The 12,328-nt window shown below is 32.7% G+C and overlaps 1 protein-coding gene across 1 annotated transcript; it reads right to left on the bottom strand.

Annotated features, from left to right (window-relative positions):
* Positions 1-10,429: 10,429 nt before the first annotated feature.
* On the bottom strand, positions 10,430-11,857 carry LOC105959829 (putative late blight resistance protein homolog R1B-8). Its single transcript, XM_012983989.1, has 3 exons — positions 11,144-11,857; positions 10,812-10,953; positions 10,430-10,728 (listed from the first exon to the last, which is right to left on the bottom strand). Exons 1-3 carry the CDS (start codon positions 11,855-11,857, stop codon positions 10,430-10,432), a joined length of 1,155 nt encoding a protein of 384 aa, XP_012839443.1.
* Positions 11,858-12,328: the final 471 nt, after the last annotated feature.

Raw genomic sequence — 12,328 nt, forward strand, 5'->3', positions numbered from 1 at the left:
CAAAAATTTACAAATTTCAATATTTATATTATAAATCACCTCAAAACCAATAAAGTACAAATAAAAAATACACAAATATATGCATATGTAACTACATGATACTATAGGAATGTATAGTAATGTACAGTAATGTATACAGTCTATTGAACAGAGCATATGTAACTTCAAACAAAAATTTTGACACTTTCAAGGAAAGGATCAATGGCCTTCATTAAGCTGCAATTGCAAAATCGAAACAAAATAATTATTTTAGTGCAAATGAACAAAAAATAAATAAACATCCTCAAAAAACAACAAATACTAAGAGATCGAGAGAAATAAATCTGAAAATATAAAAATAAATAAAATATAAAAATATAGAAATAAATCTGGTAATATAAAAATGAATAAAATTGACATCAAAATATAGGTCCCAACGAGAGGAATCCAGCGGTGAGTAGCCCGTCAAATTCCGACTGACGAAAAACAAATTACACCTCTTGTAAGAACACCGTCGTCGAAATACGCCGACTAAAAAAATTGCTAAAACATATCTAGCACTCCAAACTGAATGAAATACCCACCAAAAGAAAGAGCTCGGCGAGAGGAATCCAACGATAGTTGTGTTAGGATAGTAGACTAAAAGTCTCGCTTTTAGCTACATAATTTTATTATTGAATTAATAAAATAATATATTATAATTTTAGGAGAATATGCACTAGGGTTTTCAATGCATTTAATTGATTGTTTGTCAATTAATAAAAAGTATAAGTGTAATATTCTAATAGTATTCGGATGGTGTGCTACGGTGCACAGAAAGATCATTTCGAAAGTTCGTTTAGAATATAAAGATAAACGTTCACAATCTAGATGGAAATGGACTAACCATCGGTAAAAGATTGTTGCACAATACTTAAGTGATTGGTCTTGATCACAGTAAACAGAGAATAACTTTTGTAGTTACTGTATTAACTTATTGTGCTAGCACACCCGTCATGTGTTGAACCGGACAAAGTGAAATAATTGTTTCATCATTGTTCGTAAAGAAATTGTATTATTTCTAGTTGACAGTATATTACTTACTCTCTTAATCCATAGATAATTAATGTACACATTTAATTGATGATCTCTACTTTAATGTCACAATGGGAGAGATTCCTACATTGAGTTAAATGGCCCCCCCAGTGCGTTGGGTAGTGACATTAATAATTAATATGTGGAAAGTAATTATCAAAAGGAATCCAAATCTCTGAAATATGAGATTGAAATAACCATTGAGTAGTTTATAATATTTGTTTATGCCAAGTCCTGGTCAGGTGGATTTCGTATCCGGCATACTCAAATAAGTTAAGCGGGTAAGACTCATGAAAAGAAACTATTAAATTTATTTAGCAGTGAATAAATTATTTGGTGGTTATAAGATATCTTAATGTGCGGAGAATCTAAGTAATGATCGATCGGAGCTCGAATGTAATATTTGAGAATATAAACAGGAGTTCAATAATTATTTGGTAGTGGAAAATAAATAATTATTTAATGATTAATTAAATGAATTCTTTTACGAGTTTGGATTTAATTAATTATTAGTTGCCCAATTTATATTTTCTCCTTTAGTCCCTATTGTAGTCGTTGGATTTTCTAATTTATCGATAAAATGAAGTTCAACCAATATTATATATTGAAATTAATATAGCCGAAAATTAAGTTCCCATTGGACTGCAATTTTGACTATATAGAGTTATAGAAGAATTGGGATTTGTTTCCATGTAATCTTCTCTATGTGTGACTCTAATTTCTTGTGCTATATATATATATATAATAGAGATTGGGTTGATAAGAGATAATTATTACACGCCTATTCACGTTCGGAGAAGAATTTTCTCTCTAAATTTCTCGATTATAGATTTAGATTTCTTCTAGTATAAGTCCACCCTTGTAGAAGAATTATTAATCCGCGATTTACAATAGAAGACTATAGGTTTTTAGACCAAACATTAATTCCCGAATTTTCTTAGCAGTCTTGCGAAGAAATTCACCATGAATCAGCTTTTTGTCCGATTGGCTTGAACTTTATACAGTAGCTTCCTAACCCATAGAACTATAATCCGTCCGAAGGTTGCTTAGTCAGATCAACCATCTCGGAGATATCGATGAATGAAGAGGGCTGTAAATTTCTGGACAACAGTTTTTCGAGGATTAAAGGCTTGGTGTGGATCATCGTTCGTGCGCCGAAGATAGAAAGAAATCTGCTCGCGAAAACTATAAGTTGCCAGATTAGATTTATTCCTCTTTAAACGAATCTAATCAAAGCATGTTAATAAAATTAAAACCAACTAATCTAGAACCTCTTGCGAATTTTCATTGATTCCTTGGCTTCACATCCCAACAAGTTGAACCATTGAATTCCGACCACCGGAGATAGAGTTATGATGCCGAGAAGCAAAATATATTGTGTAATATTAAGCATTTTTTATTTTATGTTGAACTATTTTAATATAAGACACTTGCCCTTAAATTTTTGATTTTATTACAATATTGTTGAACTACTTATGTTTAATTTTCAACACATATAGATTGTAATATTTTTTTTATTCAGATATTCTTAAACTTATTATGTTTAATTTTAATTAGAACATAATATTGTTGTTACAAAATATTCAAACAACAAAGTTTTTTGGCTTAATTCCACTTTGCGCCCTTAAAAAGTACCATTTTCGCACCTTCAAAATAAATTAATAGCACTTTGCACCCTCGAAACATAGTATAGCATAATGCACCCCACATGAGTTTTTTAAAGCAAATAAAGGTAATGTAATATTTTTAGTAGTATTTAAAAATTATATTTTTTAACATAAAAAAAAATTTACTAAAAAAAATCATTCAACTATTTCGTTATCAAGTTATCTGAAAATTATATTTTCTTCCAAATATTTCAACCAATTACAAAAGATCTATCAATCAAATAATTTAGTGATAAATGTTTATTTGATTTTATATTGTAAGAAAATATAATTGATTTTCAATTATCTGGTGTGATTTTTATTTTTCGCACTTTGTCCACATCGAAATTAGGTTGGAGATTCACGAACATAATAACTTAATTTGTTATTCTGCATCCCGAAAAAAAAACCAATAAAAAATGAATTATCATTTATTACTCAATCAAGGGTACATTGTGAATGATTTATTGTGTTTTTAAGGGTGCAAAGTGCTATTAATTCGAAAATGAAATATTTTTTGAATTAATTGGAATTTGGTGGACTTAATAAATATATATATGCAAAATTCACAATTTTTTTTCAACTGAGAGTGGACTTGCCCCTGGTTCCATGCAGTGGCAAGGCCAGAATTTTTTGTGAGGGTGGCTTAAACACTTGGCGGGTCATGGCAGACCCCCCGAAAAACAATTTGCTATCAAAGAAATTTAAGATGAAAATTTGATATGAATTTTTTCCCTCCATTTTCGGAAGATAATACCGAAGCGAATTGCGAATTATATATAAAAGGGTTTTTCATATTTGTAAATAAGTTTGGATTTCTCTTTTTAATTAAGTGACTTCTCAAGACTTATTTACCAATTGACTCTTACAAAATATGGGAAAAGAATATTACAAAAATGAAGGAAAAAGAAGAAAAATAACAACCGTGCTGAAATTGTCATTTCAAGATCTCTTAAATTGTTACAAGAACACAATTGTAATCATAGCCAATGAACAAAGGTAATCGAACCGGGAACCTTACCGTGGTAGGGTACTATTATACCACTAGAACAATAGTGCTTATTTAAAATGATTCACAATGACATAAAATAATACTACTCATTCAAATGAGTCAATTTATTTATTTTAAAAACAACTGATTTTATATCCAGTAAATATCGCGATATATTGTTCTTTTTGGCCAAGTTTTTGTGTTGCTATCGCCTTATGCTTTAAAATATTTGTGTTCTTTATCAGCAGCATAGATTTCAAGTTAGTTTGTTTTCAATTTCAGTGTATATATATATATATATATATATATATATATAATGTTATCGGAACTGGACCGGCTATAAAATCGGACGACTATTTGGGTCATGGGTTTTGAGGGTCAAACCGGTTCAACCGGATTTTTGATTTTTTTTAATATGCCATTATTTTATTAATTTTAATTTTTTAAAAATATTATTTTCTTTATTTTTTAATCTCCCACTTATTATTTTCACATTTATCTACTCAGTTTTTACTATGTTTTATTACTTATACTCCATATTTTTCCATTTTTTATTCTTCAAATCCGACAATCGGCCACCACTATTCAATCACCCACGATCATATCCGACAATCTTTCGACCACTCATGACTAGATGAGGCCACCACTTCTAAATTTGTGAAGGTTCGCTCAAATATAGCCACAAATAACCAATTCAGCGGTGATTCGAGACGTTTTGGCAAAAAATCGGGTTCCTGGAGTTACTCGTCGGTTCTCGGGTTTTACCCAGTTGAACCGAATTTTGGTCAATTAACCCCAGTTTTGGTTTTAGATGTCAGACCGAGACCACTTTATTGCCGGGTCACGGTCCGGTCCGGTTCTAACAACATTATATATATATATATATGATGCTAGAGTTAGATCTCCTTAGAGTGTTGAAGTAGGATGAGCTAGAAGAGTAGAGTGGATCACTGACTCACGAGCTTGATGACCTTGAGATACCTGCGATCATAGAACACGTGAACTAGGCCGGGGGTTGATCCGGCGGAAACCCATCCGACGCTCAAGTCAGACGTGCAGATAATGGAAATAGTCCTGAGAATATATATGGTAGTATTGCTTAGTTAATATGATGTACCTTAAGGAATGATTTCAAACATTTATTTATAGCTTAGTTGAGATTGTTGGGCCCAAACTTTACTTGAAGGTGATTGGGCTTTGGTCATAGTGATCTTAAATATTGGGTTCGTGACCCATTAGGCAAGAAATTGTAGGCCCATTGGGTTCACCCAATTATGCATATCAATATATATTTATTTTTTTTCTTTTTCTTTTTTCTCTCTGAAAAATAATATAATTTTTCTTGATCATTTTATATTGACTTTGCATTACTTAAAATAAAAAATAAGAATTAATACAATTGTGCAGACAATTGCACAAATCACAATAAATAATGCTAAAATCGCACAATATCATCCCTAAAAAGTGCTAATATTCGCAAAAAATCAACCCAAAATGTGACGATAATCGCACAAATCACATGAAAAGAAACATTGTAACTATCAATCATATTGTATTACAATATCGTATTGTATCACCATATCGAACGATAAATTACCAATATTTGGCCGATCCCGACACATATATGCCAAGTAATTGTTTCTATAGAAATTACATCATATCGTGATATTGACTACACTGTATAGTACCAGACTTTATTATTATAGTATGGAGAATGTAATATCATTACCTTACTATTTATTTACGATATTGTACCAATGTCTTTTTAAATTGTATTAGTACAGTAATTTTCGTTTTATGTACCAAACCTAATGACATATCTTTATAAAGAGACAATGTAAATGTTTATGTAATTAACAAAAAAATTAAAAATATTAATTTCGGCCAATCTATGAAAGTCAATGCATGCATATAACGAAAAAACTTTAACAACCCTTAAAAATGATAATAAATGAAAAATAACACCCATAGAAAAGAGAATAACTTGTTTGTGAGATTTTAGTGCATTAAAATCATAAATTAATAATACTCTAGTACTTAAAACTCCTGAAACGGGTCAAACTTGAGCCGCCGAATGACCCTTCTCCACCGCTATGATTGCGCAAGATATTTTCATTTATTGTAATGGTCAACCCACTAAAATCATTCTCTTCTTCCACCATAGTAGCAGCAGACGATAGTAAGGGGACATAATACCCCACTGTCGACGCCGGCGGAGGGGATGGTGCGGTGAGTGGCACCGCCCATTGGTCTCGGCTGATGAATTCGGTGACGTAATCCTGGATAGTCTCCTTGGCGTTGTCAGTAATTTTGGCGTGGGCGGGGAGGACGCGCCGCATGATGCGGCTATCGGCATGTACTGATGTACGTCTCTTTAGAAGCCTGGTTGCTGCTCTTAGTTCGCATCTCCGCCGATAGCATTCAGTGCGGCGACCGAGATGTTGGTGCATTGGTGGCGGCGGCAGCAGGGGCAAAGCCCCTTTCTCGGATGACAATGCCTGAAAGAATACATGTGAAAACAATATAGTGTTGGTTTTATCATGTGAATACATGCGACTTATGATTGGTGTGGGCAAATTGCATAAATAAAAATCGATATTTATCAAAAATATATAAGTGGAACAAACTAAAAACTTGAATTTATTCAAAAAACATGTATAATTAGATTGACTAGCTAGTTTTCATTTTCATTGTTTGTCTTGTTTTATCATATACAAAAATCTTTTTGTCTAATAGCGAAGAAATTGTGTAAAAAGTACGAGAAGTTCACTCTTATTGCACCAATTTCACACTGTATATTTAGATACATTTTATACTGCTACATTTCGTGTTTTATTTTATTTAATACAACTCTATATAAGAAAATATTGATAATGTCATTAATTAATATATATATATATATATATATATATATATGGTGCGTATCGATAATAAAATATGAGGTACTTGAATGAAATAAAGATGCATCCAATAAAATCATGATTATATCGACTTAGATTTCCGCTTTTCATCATAACCAATTCGTCCCTATTAAGAACCTTCTCTGACTTGATTCATATGGAATGTGATTTTGTTTGTAATAAAATAAAGAGTAGCCCTTAATTGTTGAAAATTTGTCGATTGAATTAGATTAAAGTAAGAATTTTTTGGTGATTAAGATATATATACATATATAGAAAAAAATAAATTAAGAGGAGACACGGAAAATTGAAATCCAATTAGTACATGACCGAAATCCGTTAATATTAACGTGTTTTCTATGGTCAACCAATTTTTCTTTGGATTACCATACAAATTAAAATTAATTAAGATGGTCAAACGTAAAAGAAATCAAGTTGAATATATACGAAAGGGGAAAAAGTTGCTCCTGATCCAATTAACACAAGGAGATCCATGAAGCATAAAAAAATACTTGTCAACTTAAATTGCACCAAACTCGTTAATAGAAGATCGATTGCCCAAAAACCAAATCTAGGGAACTAACACATGTTTTTTTACTTCCGCATCTGAGATATGTGAAAAAAAACCAAAAAAAATTCTTGTGTATTTATGTTGTATATTTGAGCCTCCTCCTTTTTCCATTTTCAGTTTTTATTCTTTATTCAAACTCTTTGTTTTTTGTCGTCTTGTCTCTTTTGTTCACACAGATGTAACACAATATTCTTATGTCTCTTACTCTTATGTGTGTGACGAGTAAACAGAACAATTGCATTCAATATATAGACAAGCGTTGGACCTTTAAAATGAGTCCATAATGGTAGTAATAGGATGATGAAAATTAAAGACTAAATGGGCAAAAAATATTAATTGTTGTTCTATAATGAAAAAAATGACCTATTTCTCTTCCCTCACGTGAGTAAAATATTTTAAGGAATTGCTTGCTTCAATGAGTAACTGAATTGTTGAAGAGTACCATAAAATTTACTAAGGACTATGATTGAGTTTATTTAAATATGAATATTAGTTTGACTTTTCTAATATTAGACTTTATTTATATAAATTAATATGAAATACGATAAGTCGATAACTATATTTCAAAACGTTTTCACAAATTTAGTCCAAATCCTTTTAATTTATTACATATATACGAGTGACCTTTAAGTATTTATCTTTACTAATACAATGGAATTTATCTCCAGTTGGATGCTATCATTTACTCTTTGCTCAAATGCTAATATATGAATTATTCAAAAAATCATTCAAGTCTAATTACAACAATTATTTAATATGTTATGAAATTGAATTGTTGAATTCTTATATTAATAAGATTTTCAAATCTTATAAAGTAGGGTTCTTAAGATTCTAAGTCTCTGGTGACAAACCTTATTAAAACTAAATGACAAGTCTAATTAAAATTTGTTTCACATCTTTTATTAAATTCATTCCAAAAATGCCTCTCTACTCACAAATTCGAAATTACAGCAGAATGTAAATATACTATGATGAACTATGGTATTATTTAACATTTTAAGTTTGCATCTAGCATTTTTTTTTCCATATATACGTGGAACAAGTTTTTCATTTTTTTTTCCTTTCATTTTTCATATTTTTTCATTGTATAAAAATCTATTTTTTCCCCTTCTTTTCTACATAGATTGAAAATTATGATTTCTTTTTTCTTTTTTTTTTTTTTTTTTTCTTTTTTTTCATTTTTTGTATTTTTTTATTATATAAAAATCTTTTTTTTCTCTCTTCTTTTCTACATAAATTGAAAATTATAATTTTTTTTAATTTTTTCGGTCGTAGACATCTATAGAAAACCGTAGAAACCGTAGTAATCCGTTGTAACCCACAGACATTTGAAACCCTAACTCCTCCTTTGAACCCTAGCCGTCAGACACCATAGACACCCATAGACACTCATAGACATCTGTAGACATCCAAATCGAAAAATCTTAAATTTTCCCCACCAAACCCTAGATTCGATCCGCCGCCACTACCACCACCACCGCCACTACTCCCTTCTCCCTCCCCCCCACCTAGACCCACCTCACGACTCATCCCTATTGTTGCAAAAAAACAACGAGCCTGCCATCCCCTGGCCAGCGTTACAGAGCCTCCAGATGCAACCCCTAAACCGAGGGCCGCCGCCGTAACCGTCATCGCCTACCATAACCGCCGTCACCATAGCCGTCGCCACCTACCATAACCACCGTCATAGCCTCCATATTATTCCACTATAATTGAAAATAAAAAATAAAGGAGGAGAGAGAGAGAGAGAGAGAGAGAGAGAGAGAGAGAGAGAGAGAGAGAGAGAGAGAGAGAGAGAGAGAGAGAGAGATTTCTTAAAGCCTTGGCGCCATGTAATATATCGTTATCAATTTTCTTCTACACAAGACCCTTTCTTCCCTTTCAATTTAATGTGATACAGAGATGGCAGAAAGTTATAATATATTCAGAAATGATGTTAAAAGAAGCAAATAAAAGTTTAATACAAAAATAAGAGTGGAAACAAAAATGAATATGCATAGAGTAGATATAGAAAGAGAAGTATGCAAATTTGTTTCCAAGAATTTAATCCTAAAAATAATAACATAGCATATATCTGTCCATGCATGCTGAGAAATTGATCAGTAGCAAAATGATCTTGTTACGAAAGTGAAACGACAACAGTCATTATGTTTCTCCGAAAATTCTCGGGGACAAAATAAATCACATGTTTTTAATCCAAATGCACAGTAATCAAATGAACTTTCTTTTTTAATTATTCTTCTTTGTCATTTGATTCTATTTTCCCAGCAGTAAGAGTCAGGAAAAATGAAAAAAGGCAAAATATACTTAATTATGATTAGGAGTGAAAGTCGGATGGATCGGATCGAAATTAGCCTTTTCGAAAAATTTCCAAAAACTTTTGAAAGTACAAAATCAATTCCAATATTTTCGGAATCTAAACATTCATTCCAATTCCAAAAGGTCCGGAAATATTTCGGAAATCACATAAATTTTAAAATTTCAAAACTTAGCGGAAATTTTCTGAAAATGTCAAAAATAAGAACATCCACGTTGATAAGAGTAAAACTAATAACCGCTAAATTTCAATTCCAAATAAGAAATAAAAATAAACCACATCATAATATCCCATAAAACTTCTAACACAATTCAATATGTCAAAATCCTAAAACAAAATTTAGATCAAATTACTTTTCACCCAAAAAAAACTTAAATTAAGTACTATATAATAAATATTATTTATAAGCGTATTTTTCGAAAAAACAATCGGATTTTTTCGGATTTGAAATTAAATCGGACCGGAAATTGAAAATTCCAATTTTTTTATATATAATTCCAATTTCAATCCGAAAAAATCGGAATTTCGGAAGTCGGAATAGAAAAAGTTGTTCCAAAATTGGAACTTTTTGGATCGAAACCGGCGGAAATTGGAATTTTCGTTCCATAATTATGATAATTCTATCATAAGGGAATGAAATCAGTGGCTCAGGTGGTCTTATCATAAGGATTGAAATTGAAGCACAACTTCAAAATTATATTTTATAGATAACCGCAAAATATTACAATTACTTGAGTTTCGACTCACTTTATTTTACGTATAATAACATGAACATTTGAAGAAACTGCAAACTCTTCTGGCGGACCGAAACGAAATTTCATTACATGCCCGACACCGTGTCAGAGCTTGTCCGTCTCCGATTGGCAGATTCTTACCAATCATTATACTATTTCCTTTAATGATTTAATCAAAAAAATGAAAGAAGGTTGATGTAAGTAAACTCAATGAAGACTAGTTCATCCAAATTACTTCAACTTGAAAGTTGGGACTAGCCAAGCTCTCAAAGTCTTTTATATTCCGTGCGACAACTCGAACTCGAAGGCCTACGTTGTCAAATTCTTCTTGTTCATCCAATATTCTTTTAGCATAAATGACAACTGTCTTGCTACAATATTGTACCCGAATCGATTGAAGCGTTGGTCTTTCTCCAATATCTGACGGGATCTCCTCCAACCTATCCAAGTGTCGGAGATCAAGTTGCTCAAGGGCGTGGAAAGTGGGCGCTCTCTGTCGTCCACCGTTCCAGGTCACTGCAGTCGCAGATTTGCACGAATTTAAGGTTGCAGAATTGCCCTTCAACCGTTTCCCACTCGGTTCCTACAAAGGAATTTGCCTTCAGTTTGAGGACTTGAAGATTGGGTAACAAACCTATCTTTGTCTTCATGTCTTCCCAGTATAGATTGGTCCTGTGCGAAGTCAACTTCTTGAGCGAATTCGGGAGGATGAAATTGCGCAAAACATCGTCCCGGTTCGGCCTATTCAAAGTAAAAATGAAGCAGCCAAATGATTCGAGTTTATGTAGACGGACAAGATTGTCGAGACAGTAACTTGAACATCCGTCAAATTGTTCATGCTAACATATTTGTAATTTATTGATATTGGGGATTCTCTTAACCACCTCTTCTCCACATTTGAAATTTCTTATTCTCGAGAGCGTCCGTATACGAGAGGAGGATCGGGCATTTCAAGTTGATTGAACTGAACATGCCTAAGTTGAGTCATCTTCCAAATTTCAGATGATGCAAAAGCATCTCTCTCCTTGACAATTAAAGTCTGTAGATTCCAAAGGAGGTTGATTGACGAAGGAAAATCGGCATTTTGATCCCTATCAGATGTGATAGCAATGAACCGCGAGTTAACCAGCTGAAAAACAGCTTCTAGGCTAAACACATGATCATTCAAATATTTATCAACCGCATTTAGCACCCTCAACAATCTAAAATAATTAAGTGACGGTAAAACTCCTTGGCGTCCGACAATCAAAGAACGAGCAAGTGGCATACATTCCAACGCGTGACGAGCTTGAGGGAGATAATCCTTCTCCGACGCGCTTTGATGAATAGTAATTCGACGCCGGGTATTTATAATGCCTTGTGGAATGTTAAGGTCATGCGGTCTTCTGACGTAGATGAACTTCTCTTTCTCGGCTTCCCTTAAGCATAGTTCCCTTACGAGATCGTGGATCTTGCAAAACTTTATTCCTCCATTCAACCCTCTTTGATGAACTAAAATGAGATTTCTGTCACAAAGGTCCTCCAAGTACTCTCTCGCAGCCGCTTCCAAGCTTTTGCCACTAATTGATTTCATAAATCCTTCACAAACCCATACTTTTACGAGCCAGGAGACACGTATGTTTTTGTCTTCAGGAAAAACTCCCATATACAGAAAACATGGCTTCAGATGTACCGGCAAATGGTTATAACTCAAATGCAATACTTTTAAGCAACGCTCATTCTCTTCTAAATGTACTCCCAATATTCTCTTGTGGGCTTGGACTTCGCAAGTAGTCCTCCAATCACGACTATTGACAAAGGAAGTCCTTTGCAATTTTTGGCAATCTTCTTTCTTATTTCTTCTAATTCAAGAGGACAATCTTCTTGTTTTTCAAAAATACTTTTCTGCAGTAGCTCCCAACTTTTATACTCGTTTAAGAAATCCATCACGAGGCCATGAGAGCCAATTAACTGAAAAACAACGTTCGACAGCCTAGTGGTTATCATTACTCTACTTCCTTAACCATTGTCCGGGAAGAAGATTTGCACTCTATCCCACACCTCAATACTCCAAATATCATCCATTACAATTAAATATATCCCTCCCCATAAACTTTTATGCACTCTTTCACTTAAT

This window comes from Erythranthe guttata, chromosome 5, assembly GCF_056151865.1.
Source record: "Erythranthe guttata isolate IM_541 chromosome 5, IM_541, whole genome shotgun sequence".
Lineage (NCBI taxonomy): Eukaryota > Viridiplantae > Streptophyta > Magnoliopsida > Lamiales > Phrymaceae > Erythranthe > Erythranthe guttata.